General features: G+C 36.2%; 1 protein-coding gene across 3 annotated transcripts in view; it reads left to right on the top strand.

Moving 5' to 3' along the window:
* Window positions 1-17315, top strand: part of KDM4C (lysine demethylase 4C) — a 404294-nt gene that overhangs the window by 256041 nt on the left and 130938 nt on the right. For all 3 annotated transcript variants that reach the window (XM_004279122.3, XM_049711313.1, XM_033404418.2), the window contains 2 exons: window positions 6073-6128; window positions 8349-8457. In XM_004279122.3, coding sequence (XP_004279170.1) covers window positions 6073-6128; window positions 8349-8457 — 165 coding nt within the window. The remainder of the gene's footprint in view (window positions 1-6072; window positions 6129-8348; window positions 8458-17315) is intronic.

Here is a 17315-nt window from a genome sequence, read left to right as displayed (position 1 = left end):
AATATTGGTGATTCACCAATATCTGTTGAATGAATATATATTTTCACTTATAACACAAATTAGGTGTGAGCATCTAAATTAGGGAACTCACTTGCTGGTATAAAATTTATTGGACCCTGTGAAATTTCCATTCAGAGGATTACTGTAGGAAACTTGTCATTCAATTTCCTAATCACTCAGAATTCTTGTCAGCCCCATCCTAACATGAGATTCCATCCTCTCTTCAACCCTGATAACTGAGCCCCATCTCCAGAAATTGTTCTTCCGTGTTTTGTTGATCAGCACTTTGTAAGCTAGTTTTCCATTAATGTGATTAATTAGTCTTTGTTTTCCCAGCTCAGACAGCCCTATTTTATGTTTTTGCATTTCTGTAATGAACACGTCAGATAAATAAGGCTGTGGGGAGGTACTTCAATCTTGTAATTTTTCTATAGCACTGAAAATTGGCTTTAGTGTCATTTATGGATATGTCAGCTAAAATGAGAGCTCCTTACAAGGCAGCTTGAGAATGTTGGTATTGACATTTCTTTAATTGATGTTTTATAGAAGAGCCATTGGAACATGATTTCCCTCTAGGACAAATAACAAACAACTGTGATAGCCATATTCTAACAATGCCTTTCTCACCATTGTTGTTAACGTTGTGTCAGCACTTTGATTATAAACACTCTTTTTCAGTTTAATAACTGAGCTGTAAAGAAATCATTGTGTTGTAAATTGGTATACTAGCTGTTCATCTCAGCGGAGACTTTTAATGAAACCAAATTTTAAAAGTAACTTGGTATTATTAAAAGGGGATTTTGTGAATGGTATTAGGTGAGGGAAAGGGACCTAAGTAGGAAAGGTACAATGTCCAGAATATCTCAATTTATACTTTTTCATTCAGCTTTTAGCTGGCCTGGGGGTGGGTTACACAATAGAATGCCTCTTTAGATGCTGTCCTTGGGAGCCAGGAATAACAGCTGCTCATAGAGTAGTCATTTTGTAACAGGCGTTTCAGCATTTTTTTGTTTTGTTTTAGGAAACATTAGTTGACTAGCAATATATCTAAATCTGTATAATAGTGAGTCATCTTACACTGGGTGTTATTGTTTCTAGAAGAGGCATGCTCATAAACATAAGGTAGAAAAAGCCTGGCAATGAGTGTTCACTGTGGAATTTTATTTATTTGTTTTGTTCTGCAAGGCTGAACAATTTTGGTATCTCCTCAGGTTAGGTTGGAAAGAAGTTTCCATACACTGAAAGACTAGTAGAAATCACAGATGCCCATTTAAAATTTTCATTTAAGTAAAAAAAAATTTAGGAAAAAAAGATAAACCTCCATGATTACATTAATTTTAAATTACACATATTTGATGGAAGAAGGTTTTTTTTGAATTTTATTTTATTTATTTTTTAATACAGCGGGTTCTAATTAGTCATCCATTTTATACATATTAGTGTATATATGTCAATCCCAATCTCCCAATTCATCCCCCCCCTGCCACGCCACTTTCCCCCCTTGGTGTCCATACGTTTGTTCTCTATATCTGTGTCTCTGTTTCTGCCCTGCAAACCGGTTCATCCTAACCATTTTTCTAGGTTCCACATATATGTGTTAATATACGATATTTGTTTTTCTCTTTGTGTCATACAGAGACTGTCATACAGAGTGAAGTAAGTCAGAAAGAGAAAAACAAATATCGTATATTAACGCATATATGTGGAACCTATAAAAATGGTACAGATGGAAGAAGGTTTAATTTCTTTGTGTGTCTGTGAGTTTTCTTTTTTTAATGTAAGAGTAATAAGTATTGTTAGGAAGGTCTCCCATTCCCAACATTCTCAGATTCTCAAATCTCATTTTTCTTTACAGAAAACTACTCATACTGTTTAGTTAATCAGCCTTTCAGATCTTTTCTGTGCATAAACTAATGCTATATTTTGTTGTTCTTGGGAGACCCAAATGGTGTCACAGATTATTCAAACATGCCTTAGTGTTTTCACTTAATATTTCATTGTGTAATTCTTAGTAATTCAGTAATTTTTGGATTTACCGTATCTTTTTCATCACTATTTTAAATTTCAAACCTGAATCTAATTTAAAAATTCAGACATTACAAATAAAATAAGTAACTGACAATTCCAGTTCCTCCCAGAGGTAACTGTTTTCTCTATTATGAACAGAAATGAAATGATAGTCATTGTATATTCCTACTTCTGCATAGATGTAAATGTTTAGCTAAGATAGATTCTAAGAAGGTGAATTGCTTGTTGTAATTTATGTACATTTAAAATTTTGATTGATAATGCTGAATTCCTCTCCACAGCCATCATAACAACTCACATACCCCCAGACTATAGATATTCTGATTTAAAAATCTGAAGTTAACACTCATTATTTCATTTTCTTTATTCTTGAAATTATGTATCTTTCATGTATTTATTGGCAATGAAGAGTCTTTGAATCTTCTGCCTATTTTTCAAAAGTGTGGCTTTTTAAAAATTATTTTTTGGATAACAATCTTTGTTTTTTATTGTAAATTTTTAATCTTATTTTATATTAATTTATATAGTATTTTATCCTTTAGAATTAAAAAATTTTGATGTAGTCAAACTTTATTAATGTCTACATGTCTTTTGTTTTTTAAATGTTATATTAAGAAGTCATATTTATCCTAAATTCATCAATATATTTGCCTAAAATTTCTTTGAATATTTCTGTAGTTCTGCTTTGTTTTTGAGTTTAGGTCTGTAAATCAATTGGAATTTATTTTTATGAATCAGAAATACATACACACACATTCAATTGAATTCATTTTTGAATAGTTTGTGGTATTAATTTTTGGTTATTTATCCAGCTCTAACTTTCTGTTTTCTAATTTTCTCTTCAACCAAGAGTAGTCTGCCTTTTAACATATCACTAAGTTTTTAATTTCAGGTTATTTTGTTTTGGTTATAGAATTTTTATATTGTTTTTAAAAATCTGATCTGTTATTTATTTATAGTCTCTCACTTACATTCCTAATACCCATATTTAATTTTTAAACATGTTAAAATGCTTATTTTACATCTTCTGTCTGAGCTCAATGTGCATCTAATTCTATTGTCTTTTTTTTTTCCTGCTTATGTAACCATATTTTCTTGGATGTTTTTTGAGTTTTTATTGTGAGCTTATATTCCTTCGAACTTAATATTTGGGAATTTCTTGAGGGCTTTGTTATAGGTGGTTGCTGAAAATTACAATTTTCATTTTTATATTATCAAAATCCACCTTCCAATAATATCATCCTACTTCATGAACAGTGTAGGAACCTTACAACGGTACAATTTGATTAACTTGCCTTCTGTTTGTGGTCTTATCTTACATTTTACTTCTGCACAGACTCCACTCCATAGTATTGTTATTTTTGTGTGAAACAATCAGGTTTTTAAATGAAACGTGTATAGTCTCTCTGTCTCTCTCTCTTGCTCTCTTTGTTTGTGTGTGCGTATTTGAAGATACTAAAGCTTTATTTTATATTTACCCGTTTTAGGTGCTCTTCATTCTTTCCTGCCACTTCATGGTTCAGGCTGGTGTCATTGTCCTTCATTCTGAAGATTTTTTTTAGTGGTTTTTATAATGTAGGTTCATTCTCATAGATTTTTGTCCCTATGAGATTATTTTTATCTTATCTTCATTTTCAAAGGATATTTTCCTTGGAAATAGAATTTCAGGTTGCCAGCTTTTTTCTTTCAGTATTTTATGGATATTGTTCCATTGCCATTTTCCTCCAGTGTTTCTGGTTATGTCTTCTAGCCTGAGCTAGACTGGGTGGTTGATGCCACTGCTGGGAAACTGGCTTGGGAAGAAGACATGAGCTCAGTGTTGCACGTGTATTTGAGATGCCTGTGGAGCCGTCAGTGAGACATCTCAGGAGACAGATGTTTGAGTCAGTGGCCTTTTGGGAATCAGGGTAGTAGATCCAATGCCTGGCAAACAGGTGTGGAGAGAGGAGTGAATGGGCCCTGCTACAGAAATTACAGTGTTTAAGGAACATGAAAGAGATGCCTGTAAAGGAAGCTGAGTATCAACTAGAGATGGAAAAGGACGATGAGGAGAGTGGCGGGTCATGGAAACCACAGGGAGAAACTGTTTCAGGCACAGTTGACAACGTTGAATGCTGCTAAGAGGTCAGGCGAACCAAGGACTTGAAATATCCATTACATTTGGTGACATGGAGGTCGCTTGTGACCCTAGAAAGAACAAGTTTCATGTTGTGGCAGGCGGGAGTCTTCTCAACTCCACTTAACACCTTGAGTCTACAGATTCCACTTTAGAGGCTGTTTCCTTCTGTTATATTTGGCTCTGCAGCACGTGTACCTGTTCATGACCCTAATCAGGTGCATGGAAGCAGCTTCCATGCTGCTTTGCTATATTTCATTCTGCTAACTCATCCCTTTAGGCTTCTTCTCACTACTAGTTTCATTAATCAGACATCTAATTCTCTCAGTGTCTGCGCTTCTCACGGTCCACAGCTCTCCTTTCCTGCATTCCCACTTCCGTATTAACATCTTTTTATGTTAGTTTCAATGAAAACATTTGACCTCTGTTTTGTTTTCATTTTCATCCTCTCTCTGTAGCAAGTGTGGTAAATTACTGAAAAAAATAAAATCAGTAACATTTTATGAAATTGTTATTGAATAATTTGGATATTATTGAATAATGTGAATTATTGGATTTCTCATTTTCAATATTTGGATTATGAAATTTTCCTTTCATTGTGTGTTTCATCAAAACCAGTTCTTTCAAGGGCCGCTGGAATATGGCTTTGCAATAGAGAATGTTCTTCATCAAATTATCTTCTTGAGCTGGGTTTATCATGGATTCAAATGGATATACACAGGGCAGCTTTTGCTACTCTGAACCTTTAATAATCACCAGGGAAATTTCAAATAGATGTGCAGAGACTTTCCAGACAAGTAAAACCATTGAACATTTCTAGTCTTTTTGCCTTTTTTGCTGCCTGTTAAGAGTTCTACAGCTATGTTGATCCTCCTCAGTGGTTTTGGTGTTGTTCTCAGAAAAAGAAAAGCTGTGGAGTATGACACCCCATTATTAATAGTAGGTAAGTTAGAGGGATTCCCTGTAAAGCTGAGCAAAGCTGTCAAAATCAGTTAAGGGAGATCACCTTAAAGAACAGATAAAGAAATTTTATATAGACAGCTTGGAAGAAAAAAAAAGCCCCACAAAATAACCTGTAACTATTGAAAAGAAACCCCAGACTATTAGTGCAGTAAATTGGGAGGACAAGCTTGAGGTTGAAAATAAAAAATTTACTTAGGTATTTAATTAAAAATTCTAGGTCAACAAAAGGCATTGCATTACTTTCTGGCCCTGTTTTCTCGTGGACTTTTTCATAAAATTGTAATGAGAAATGATAAGGTATGTTTGTAGTAAAGGGAGTCATCTTGGAATGAAAAGTCTGTGCCAATCTAAGACACATAGAAGTGCCAAAAATGTAAACTTATGTGGGGAAGATAAAGGAAAACATTTTATGGCTCTGTTTTCTGGGGCTGGAAAGCCTGGGTTTATCAGAACAATTTTTCCAACACTATTTGCCCATAGAAAGACCCAAGAGATAGTTTTTTGAAGAGTGTCTTTTAAAAAGAGCTTCCTTCTTATCCACGTATCAGAATGAAGCCTGCCAATACCGTTTTTTAGCCATCCTGTATACGGGAGTGGATTCCCAGAACTCAAGGGAACCGAGTTGTATGTGTATTCCTCTGTTCTAGAGTTTTGGTACCTATCTCTCCACCTACCAGTTTCTCTGTGTCACAGCTTTCCCCCAGCGATGGCAATTGAACATGATACTAGGATAATGATGGTTTCCCCTAGGAGATACATACACTGAGAACACTTTTGGGTGTCCCCTCACTTTCCTACCTCTCTTTTCCTCTCCCTTCTTGAACTGTTTAGAGATAGTCCTTCATGAAGTTCCTGATAATTTTAATTTTAAAATAAAAAATTAGCATTTACGGGGATATTTTGATAAACAGTACTGACTTTTATTACATGGCTCTAAAAATTGTGTGGTGTTTTTTCTGCCCTAGGAGTGCTGTCTCTGCAATTTGAGAGGGGGTGCTCTTAAGGAAACTAAGAACAATAAGTAAGTATTACGTTAATTATGTTGAATTTCATCGTTTCCTCCTCTCTCTTGAGTGTTGAACCTCTGAGTGACAGTGTGCTTTGCCTCTCATTGTTGTACACGTTGTTCCACAGCTTTTGCTGTTTAGGTCTGAGGTGGGGATTCTGTGCATGTCTCCAGAAACCATTACTGACAGCACATTCACCTCTGCTGGGCAAAGGTGTTCTAAGTCAGCTTCTGTTCTGTGTCTTTGACATCATGAGGAATCCTTGACATCATGAGGAATAACCCCTCTTTCACTAACAGAGTTTGAATAGAGCCCATATCCTCTAGGTGCCTTTGGAATCCTTGTGTTTAATATGATGAATGCTTTCATTGTAATAAAAACAGAATATGCCTGAAAACAGTGAAATCTGTTATCTTCAGGTAAATAAAATCAATTATAATCATACTATACTATTAGAATAAGACCATTTACTTTTAACACCAGCAAATTAACAAGAAAGTGTGTATTCTAAAATAGAAACACAGGGAGAAAAGATTGATTTTGCAATTTAGAGGGGACAGTTGGAGAATATGAAGAGAGTCATAAGTGAACATAAAAGAAAGTCTTGTTTCTATGGTTGTTGAAATATATTTTTGTGTGAATTTTATTTTTATGACCCGATTTAAATATTTAAAATGGGGCCAAAGCAAATTATAGGTTCCTATGGAAATAGAAACATGTAGAAAAGTTTAGATATAGGTTGTATTATGGTATTTGAGAGCCAGATCCAGCCCCAAGATATGTTTTATTTGACTGACACACCACTTTATGAATTTAATTTAAAAGTTGAGAGATTTTATATAAAAATCCAGATGTTCATCTTTACTTAATAAATGATTGTGTATCTCTATATGACAATAACAAGCTAGGATGAGAACTTGGCCTAAATGGGGCAGGCGCTCCTCGGGTTACCATGATTTACCAGTATGTGTGTATTTGGTTACATCTTGCCTGGCCCCATGGGCACTGGAGTTGGTACCCTTGGAGTAATGTCAGGTCCTGTCATGTAATGATGGAGTTGGCATAATTATGTGCATGTGCATGTTTCTGATTGTTTATAAGGAAGAGTGAAGGTACTTATTCCTACATTGATAAAGTTTAGTCTAAGAAGCTGTATATTTGCTTAATTTTGGATGTTCATCTCTCACAGTCTTAGTTAATGTCATTGGCACTATGCTAAAAACCATTGACTAGTTCTAGGATGTTACACGGGTTATGCAGACTGCGAGATGACTTAGGCAGTTCCTGTAAAGACAGAGGTGACAAGAACTTCTCTTCCTTCCTTTGGGCAGGACACAAAGAAGTAGTGTTTGCTATAGACGTATAGTATTTATTTAGATACGAAAGAATGCCCTGATGGGGTTGACACTCACCCTCTGTCCCTGTGGTCTTTAAAGGCAGGATGGAGTCTTATATTTAGAGTGAAATAATATGCTTTGACTTAAAAATAGGTTGAAAAATTTGATAATTCTTTCAAAATCTCTTTAAACCTCAAGAGGCTCTATATTTATTTGAGGCATAAGATTTATGAGAGACTTAATAGTGTTAATGAGGACGATGTCATTTTTCTGGAGTAATTCAGAATTTGAAGGGAGATATTCTAGGTTTTTAGTAGGAAACAAGGGAACAAGCTAAATTTCATTTTTCTTTATCTCTTGGTTCCTTTGTTTATAGTAGGATTGCAATAAGAAACAATTTAATTGAAGACTTAATCAGTATTAATTCTGTTAGAAAACTTTTGCTATTAGTTCTAGTTTGCTTCATGATACTCGTATTATGTAAAAAAGATTATGTGGTATACCCAGTTTATACCTTTTATTAATTGAACAAATCTTTTGCCACATACTAATTATAATTAGCTTAAGTATATTAAACACCTCTATATTTCAGTATCAAATGAAATAGCAGACCTACATTTCAGTATTTTGCAGGTCACGTGTAGAACAATATAATGATAGGATTCTTTGGTTTTCACCTAGTTCTTCATGTCACAGTGTTGGGCAGGTGTGGTACTGAATCTATCCAGGTATCATCCAGTAGGTTTTAAATTCAAAGAGTCTGTGATGGATATAGGCTTTGGGCTTTCTCTCTCATCTGTGTGTTTCCCATCCGAGAGAATTGCCATCCTCTGGTTGAAGTATGGGATACATAAGTTTAGGGAACGGTTGTTTACATTTATGTCTCCTTTCCTGTAGATGGGCCCATGTCATGTGCGCCGTTGCGGTCCCAGAAGTCCGATTCACTAATGTTCCAGAAAGGACACAGATAGATGTAGGCAGAATACCTTTACAGAGGTTAAAATTGGTGAGTGGCAAAGCTTCTTTTTTTTTTCCCCTCATAAATTAGTGTTAATTTCAAGTTCCGAATATTTCTATTTATGCACGCACTCCAAGGTAATTTTTTTCTTAGCTTCGTTGTTTCATTCTACCTTTTTTTTCCCTTTAGCCTAAATTTACTTATCTGTACACACTCTTTTCCTGTTATATTTTAAGTATGCCTATAACTTTCCTCAGCTTCTGTTTTCAGTGAGGGAAAGGAATACTGCATTTCCTGGATTAATGTGAATTTTCAAATTATAGGCTATCCAGTGAAGTTTGTTAGAACTGACCCGAGCTATCCAACTATGTCTTATTTGAATTGCTTAGTTTTTCTCTCTCTTGCCTCTTTTTGGTTGGCCTTGACTTGGAAAAACGCATCTAACCTATTTCGTCAGCTCTTCACCAAGAAGAGACTTGCAGAGAAATGCAAAAACTTTAATTATTCCCAAGGGATTTTCCCACGAATAGAGACAAATCATTTAATTTGCCAAACTCTCTGGCTGGTTATTTTCCATTGTTTCTCTTTGTTAAGAGAGTATTTTTTTTCATTGAAAACTTAGGCCTTTAACATCCTCAACATTGATGTAACCTTGGAGTTCTGTTAAATTGTGAGCCAACAGGTCATTAGCTTAGGCCCTTATTATATTTCACCGTTAATGAGAATTTTCCCTAAAGTTAAATTGCCTGACCTTAAAATACTGAAGCCTGTCTTACAAGTGGACTTAATACCCTACAGTTTCTTCAGTCCTTGTTACGTCTAACGTGGGGTCTTTCCACTATTTCAGAGGCTGAGCTGTAACTCTCTACCCGAGTGTTACTTGCTTTGTTATTAGTCGTCTCTCCCCCACTGGGGAGCTGGGTGTTTTGTCTCTGGACTTCTGTCTCAGGAACTTAGAATCTATTCTGCTGTCTTTCAGTGAACACTGTTATTTTCCACTATAGCTCCATCAGGAATTTCACATAGCTAGAAAATACGTGGCCCTTTATGGGCCTGATGACCACTGTTGGCAGATATGAGTGATGGGATCAAGGATGCTCAGGCTGGGGTAACGGAAGTTTTGTGAATGAGATGGAAATGACTGGGCCATTTAAATGCCCCCTAAAGCTCATAGTGACTATCAGAAGAGAGTAAGGTTGTTCAGCTCATGGACTTCCGTAGGAAAAAGTTTGAAATCTTATATCTTGTTCACCAGTTTAAAAAGGAAAACAAACACTGACACGAGAGAGAGGCAGAAGTCATCTTCCATGACTCTTCAGACTGCTGTTTCTATTTGCTTTCAAGAAATCTCATGTTTAGCCTTTATATTGCCCTTTCTTTCATTTTACTGTGCTGTTACTTTGTTTATAAGTGCATTCTGAGTGCAAAAACCGTAACACCCAAAAGGGTGAAAAGTTGTGTAAAAAATTGGTGCAGAAAGAAGAAAAAAGAATGAATACAATAAACCTTATATCACATTACATTTTATGCGCAAACTGCTTTTCAACTATTGCTGTTTACTTATATAGACTTGTTTTCATTATTCAATTGATACATATTCTATCTGTGAATATTGTTTGGGCGTTTATGATTGGAACAAAATGCATTAGTTTTTTCCATTAAAACTAATAAAAATATTTTTCATTGGGGAAAAAAAAACCCACCAAAAAGAAACAAAAACATTTGCCAGAATTAGGACTGTAGGGCAGGTTATAAAGAAAAATGTTGAGTTCATGACACGCCTCCAACATTTAATGCTTAGTGTGACAAATACTAACAAATGTCTTACATTTTAATATTTTTCTGATTTACAAGTAATATATATTTGCAAAAGTTCAAACACGACATTTAACAACCACCTTTGGTTCTCTCTTCTGAAAGATGATTTCTGTTATCAGTTGAACGCCCCTTGGAATAGTGGTCATTGCTCTTGATGCTTCCCCTTAAGGACCTATGTGCTGGCTTCTCTTCTCCACGAAGGCTTCCTTAGTGATCTGCCGTCACTCACACCAGTCTCAAAGGGGTTTTAAGGGAGCAGCGGGGAGGGGCAGCATGGATCATTTCCGTGCCAGTCAGCAAATTGTATTTGCTGTATTTCAGAAATCTGAAATCTGATGGTTGCATCCGAAAGTGGTAAAAGGTTGCCATCTTGATTGTGTATGTTACATATTCTTTATAGAAGGTTTTCCGTCCTTAAACAATTGGACGGAAAACCTTCTATAAAAGAATGTGTCTTGACTGAATTTCAGATCACCTAAACTCTATTTCAAATGACAATGGAGAGCTCTTTATTGGCATACAGATATTCATGACACATATTTGAGTGAAAACAGCAGGCTGTAGATCAGATTTTTTTTCTGTTTTTAATATAATTTTATACGCGTGGCGAGTTTTTTGGAATGATGTTTATCAGAATGCTCAAAGTGGTTATCTTAAGTGGGAAAATACAAGGGGAAACTTCATTTTGGGAGGGTAAAAAAAAAAATCACTCAAAAATACTGTGATAGTTTGAAAGGGGACAATGGCCAGAAAGAAGCGTGGGTGACTTTTTCACCAGAAATCCTCAGGAAAGCACCATGACTCTCTTACATCTCCTGTAGTATGGCGTCTGTGCCCCAGCCTTGCTCACTGTCCCTTGGTGATCAGACTCAGGCTGGCTTTGAATAACAGAATTTATAAATGATCACTTGTGTGTGGGGTGGGTGGAATGCACCTTTCCAGAAAATAGGATGCTCTGCCCTGAACATATAATCAAGTGTTCCTAGCATCAGCATTCTTTTGAAGTTTAATTAAGCTAATAAGTGCACATCCAGCTAGAAGTCAGAGCAGTAGTTTTGTGGTATTTCATCCAGGCCAACCTAAGTCTAGATGGATTATTTTACTATGTCTGTTTAGTGGATGTATGTGTGTCTCCTAGTGTCAGTTTCAGTCTTTTTTCTGGAGCTGTAGCCAACTCTTTTCTGGATGCTAGGTTGTTCACCCACCTTCTTATTTACACAGATATGGGGGGGGATATAAGAATTAGATGTCAGTGTCAATGTATTTCACCAAACAGTTATTAGCTTACCCCACCAAATACTTAGTGTACATTTTTGAGTAAGACATTGTTCCTGTCTTCTAGCGTGTTATAGTCTAGACTGGGCTTTCTCAACTTTGGCCCTCTTGACCTTTTAGACAAGTTAATTGTTTGTTGTGGGTGACTCTCATGTGTATCATAGATTCCAGCATCACTGACCAAACAGGCGATACCAAAAGGTATAAATTTCTAGTTATAAGATAAGCACTAGGGCTGTAATGACAGCGTCATGACTATAGCTGAGACTGCTGTGGGATATGTAGGAAAGTTCCCAAGAGAGTAAATCCTATGAGTTCTCATCAGAAGGGTAACTTTTTTTCCTTTTTTTATTTCTTTTTGTTGTATCTATATGAGAAGATGGATGTTAGCTGGACATACAATGGTAATCATTTCACAGTATGTGTAAATCAAACCATCATGCTCTATGCCTTAAACTTATACAGTGATGCATGTCAATTATTTCTCAATAAAACTGGGAAAAAGTAGCCAATGCCAGATATCCCTTGGGGGGTGAAATCACCCCCATTTGAGAACCCACTGGTCTACAGGGAAGACATAAACATAAGGAGAAAATGTTCATTTTTGTCATTTTCAGAAAGAGAATATCTTGGTTGAAAGAAGTAAGTTAGAGACTGAGAGAATGGAAGTTCTTAATTGCTTTAGAAAACATTCCTAGGGATTTTTTTTTTGGCAAATTGTTTGAATTTCTTATTTGTGAATGAAGCAATAAAATTTGGCAACCTATGTGTATATTTGCTACTGTACAGTTATTAATTTTATACTCTGATTTAGTATTTTAACATTACCTGTTTTTATAGAAATTGAACAACCTTGATTACTAATCAAGCATCATAAACATTTACAGTTCTGTAATGTGTGTGTATGTGTACACATGTGCTTACTGAGTAAATATTCATGAAATGAATAAAAGGCATCAAATTGTTACTTATTATTTGTGCTTCTGGCTTAAAATTATTGTGGCTGGAGGGTTTGATCAGACAATACCAAATCACCTTTTTTTTTTTTTTTTTTTTAAGGCAAAACCCTTTAAAGGTCACAGTGGTAAATTCATGCACATCTCTGTGCGTGCAGCTTTAAAGCAAGGCATTAGTTACCTTATCTGCATCACGGGGGACAATGTGATTAGGCCATAGAGCCTAGCAGTGATTTGGAGAGCCTCTGAACAGCCATGCAGCCCTTGCCCTGTTGTCTGAGAGTTCTGATCTTGGAACCTCTGGTCAGTTGGGGATTGAAAACGGGAGTGACCTGACTGAAGCAGTAGCAAGGGAAGTCTGAGCCTCTCTCCAGTGCCCACCAGGTGGTGCTGCTGTACCAGTTTCTCATCCAGTTGCCCTTAAATCACCTCCTTTAGCAAGTGCCTAATCGGAGCCTGGCGCCAATGGTAGAGGGTGTATGTGTGTGAGATGTGATGCATACTGGGTTGCTCTAGCCCAAGGGATGACAGCAGAGCAGAAAGTGCTGCTTGCTGCTGTGCATTCAAAGTGCTGAATTGCAGAGGGCAGGTTTTTTAGTTCGGGTTTTGATTTAGCCATATAAAAGAGTTGCTTTCCCTTGGGGCAAGTTAGTGTTTTTCTGTATAAGTAATAAGCAACACTAGTAAAAGCTAGTAAGTGCAAGAGTCTTAAAGAACAGCTTATGGCAAACATGAGTTTAAAATGTCTTCTGAAGTATGAAAGCTGTATATAAGAAATGCTTATTATTATTAGTGGTCTTTCTAGAATATGGAATACTGGAGTTGATGCAGAGGTATTTGAATATTTTGGTAATATTGTTGTTAGCCTTTTATTTATTCATAGGTTCAACTTGCAGCTTTTGAAATACTCCTCTGTGCAATTATTTGTGTAGGAAGATTTTTGTAGAGGATGTAAGAAAGGATTTGTTTGCCTTAGCAGATTTTTCCTCTTATAATGACCATTGAAAAAAAGAGACAGCAAATGGAAAACAACTCTTTCAGTGCTCTTCAATATTGATCCTAAAATAGTGTGTGCTTTGTGAAGAACCTTTATCTCATCCAGCCACCTTGTTTGCTATTACCATAGGTGTGGCCTCTACTCATAGATAATTAAATGGACATCAGTGATGGCACTGGAGTTATTTTCAAGACATTGTCTTTTATTTTATTTATGTGGCTGTTAATTTAAAATACTTTAATAAAATTCATTATTTTTAAACTAAACAAGATACTGCAAAAATATATTTGGCTACAGTGGTATTTATCCAATTAGTTTGTTCTTTTCTTTCTTTAACAATATTTTGCTTTTGTGTAGAATAATTATCTCAGGGGTTAACAAAGTAATTTCTGCTCCATCTTAAAAATGCTAGCGGTTGCTATCTAAAAGCACCGGGTAGACTTCCTTGGTGGCACAGTGGTTAAGAATCTACCTGCCAATGCAGGGGACGTGGGTTCGAGCCCTGGTCCGGGAAGATCCCACATGCCGCGGAGCAGCTAAGCCCACAAGCCACAACTGAGCCCGTGTGCCACAACTACTGAAGCCCGCACGCCTAGAGCCCCTGCTGTGCAACAAGAGAAGCCACCACAACGAGAAGCCTGCGCACCACAATGAAGAGTAGCCCCTGCTCGCCGCAACTAGAGAAAGCCCGCACACAACAATGAAGACCCAACGCAGCCAAAAAATAAATTAATTAATTAAAAAAATGAAAGCACCAGGTTATTAAGCAGAACCATCCTTTAAAAGGCAGGAAATGGCTGAAAGTTACCTGAATAGGCTATGTATCCAAAGCCATGTTCAAAAGGGAGAACCATTTTCTCTGTCGGTTTAAGCATTCTTCTGATTATTAATGCAGGTTCTAGATTACCTAGTATTTTTCTTACCTACTCATTTAGAATGAATTTCTTTGCTTCTGAATGACTTTTCAGTTTGCGAAAAATTATACTTGTGGCGAACCCTGTCATCCCCAGTCCCTTCCCCATGTCCTCTGGTACTTTCTCTGCTCATCCAGAGAACATCAGAGCTTTGGCACCTGGTAGGAAAAAGAATGAGGAGGATGCCGGGGACATCTCCTACTCCGCACTTGAGTGGTGTGCTCAGGGATAGCCAGTTTGTTTGAAATCACAGATTATTGGTATGCCTGAGGACAAAAAGAAAAAATTGCCCCCATGCGGTATAGATTTTAAAATGTACTCAGTCATTTCCTTTTCTTATTTCTTTCTGTCTTGTTTTCTCTACTAATATGATTGGTTGGTCATGGTCATAATTGAATCTCTGGAAGAGAAACAAAATTGTGCAAAAATGATAACAGCAAAAAAGGAAGTAGAGAGATATAAAACACACATGAAATTAGAATGTCTTTTAAAAAGTTTTTTTGTTAATAGAAAAAAAGACAGCAAAACTTTCAGGAAGAATTAAAACAGGAATTTTGAGAGGACAATGCTTTTATAATATGATCACACAGAAGACAGCAGTATCATCAGGAAGCAGATCACCAGTCCTTAGATCTGATTATAAAATTTAAGAGAATAACATTAAAAAAAAAACACCCAGAAAAAGGAGTAAATCAGCATGAAATTCTGGTATTTGTTAGATATTTAGCCGTGAATGTCTATTACATACATTCATCACTTCTTGAAGATTAAATTAATTAAACATCTATGGAATTTATAGAAATGAAACAACAAGGCAAGTTTGTGGATTATAAGAAATCTTGGAAAATGCAGCAGACCCAAAATGCAGCCATTAGTTTAAACAGTCTTCCCTTTTGGAGAGAAAGTTCTCAAATAGAAGTGTTGTGAGAATATTTACATATTAAACTGCACATGTCAAAGCAAATGACGTCTATCTTGCTTGCTGTCAGTGCATAAAGAACTTGGTGGTGTTCGTTGACCACACAACCTTCCTCACAGTGGCATGGATGGTACCTCTGATTTCTATGTCTGCAGACATTCCTAGGATTTTACATTTGAAATCCTATTTCTGCAACAAAATAGGGGGAGAAATGATTTTTGGAATAGCCGAAGTTGCCCCCAGGCATTTGATGACCTCTGATTTGTATTTGACAAGTGAACCAAGCACAGGCACAAGTGTTCTCCGAGAGAAGAACATTATTTTGAAAAGGAATTTACACTGCAATGATGACTGAGCTAACAAGCCTTTCAGTACCTGGCTGAGGCCAACTATTCTGCTTAGAAGCCTCTATACACCTTAAAATTTGTACCTGAAGGCAAATAATAGTGAACTTGAAAGCCAAAGATTACAGTTTTGAAAGGTACATCAATTCTGAGAATAGAGTGGTTTCACTGTGGTATTCCATCTGAAGAGCTGAATTAAGGGGAAAAAAATACATTCAGCCTTCCTATTTCTTAAAGGAAGGCACTTGATCCCTTGCTAACTGGCTTATGTTATCAGATGCATTGAATACTAAAAATAGAATTACTGAGAGATAGAGATGGGGTCTGCCTCTCATGCTGTAAGATCACTCTGAGTCCTATTTAGTTGCAGTTACAGCAAGGTTGCAGAGCAGCTTCGCTTTCTTTGTAGAGGAAATCATGGTTGTATTTGACAGAGCCTCTGTTACCACAGTTTGGGAGATGCAAAGACATACTGATTATCCTTCACCACTTTAAAAGAAAAAAAACGTAGCATTGTAAAGGCAATCGGAAGTCATTATGTTCCACATTAGCTCATGTACTGATTTATTCACATCTTCAGTTATTTTTAAAGACAAAGAGAAATTCTAAGAAAATAATAAACATTGACAATGATGAGCAAGTTTATTGTTTAAATGCAGTTGAGGGAAAATTTGCTTGTAATAGTGAACTACTGAAGGGGGAATAAGTGACACCACAAATGACAGAATCGTGGTGTGGTGTGTAGGGTCCTATTATTTAATATGCTCAGTATAAAATTTATTATATCGTTAAGAACATTCTTCAGGATTTCAACATACACATGTCCCCAGCTTTGTAAGATTTTTAAATGAGTGTGGTGTAAAAAAAAAAAGTACATTAGTAGCTGTATAGTACTTAACTGTCAGAATGATTTGCTACAGGGACTAGATCCTATTGCAAGCTGTCAAATTTGTATATTGCTGTAATACCAAACCATAAAATCTTTTGAGTAAAATGGAAAATGTCAGATGGGCATGACTACAAATAATATACTTTCTGAAGGCTGTAGATGTCTATAGGAGAAAATGTGTAAATGCATGAAATATCATCTTGTTACTATGGATTTTTCTTTATCTGACGAAAGAAAACTGTGAGGCGAAAGGAAATTGATTGGAGCCTTTAAATTTTTTCGTTTTGAACTCATTTTTCCTGAGGACTAATTTTAAAAACATTATTAAATAGATAAGTAGAACTTCAGATAATTCATGATTAAAGAGTATAGTGCGAGAGTCATCTCTTTTTTTAGCTTACATTGCTGAATGGTCCATTTTTTTTCTGATCTTGTCTGTGTGAGTAGTGATTACTGATGAATCTTTTAATTGAGTGAGTTGGGGTCAGGGTTCCAGAGATGGGGTCACCCCTTTCATTCCAGCATCGACTGAGTCAATACCAACAAATGCTTGCCAAACCGAGACAGCTGCTAGATGGCTGTAAACAATCCATAGGGTTTCGCTTGGTCAACAGTGATTGACAGCAGAGAGGTTATAGTTTTTGAAAGGTACAGTCATTATTATAAAACAGTGCGTCCATAATTACTTATTTTTCTAATATTTTAGTATAAATTATTTATCCCCTTGGAAGCGGCTTTTAAAAATCAACAAAAAGGTCTTCCCTGGCGGCGAGTTGAGAGTCTGCCTGCCGATG

The sequence above is a fragment of the Orcinus orca genome, chromosome 6 (assembly GCF_937001465.1).
Source record: "Orcinus orca chromosome 6, mOrcOrc1.1, whole genome shotgun sequence".
In the NCBI taxonomy this organism is placed as follows: domain Eukaryota; kingdom Metazoa; phylum Chordata; class Mammalia; order Artiodactyla; family Delphinidae; genus Orcinus; species Orcinus orca.
The sequence above is the reverse complement of the archived record's forward strand: the minus strand, read 5'-3'. Positions and strand labels throughout refer to the sequence as shown.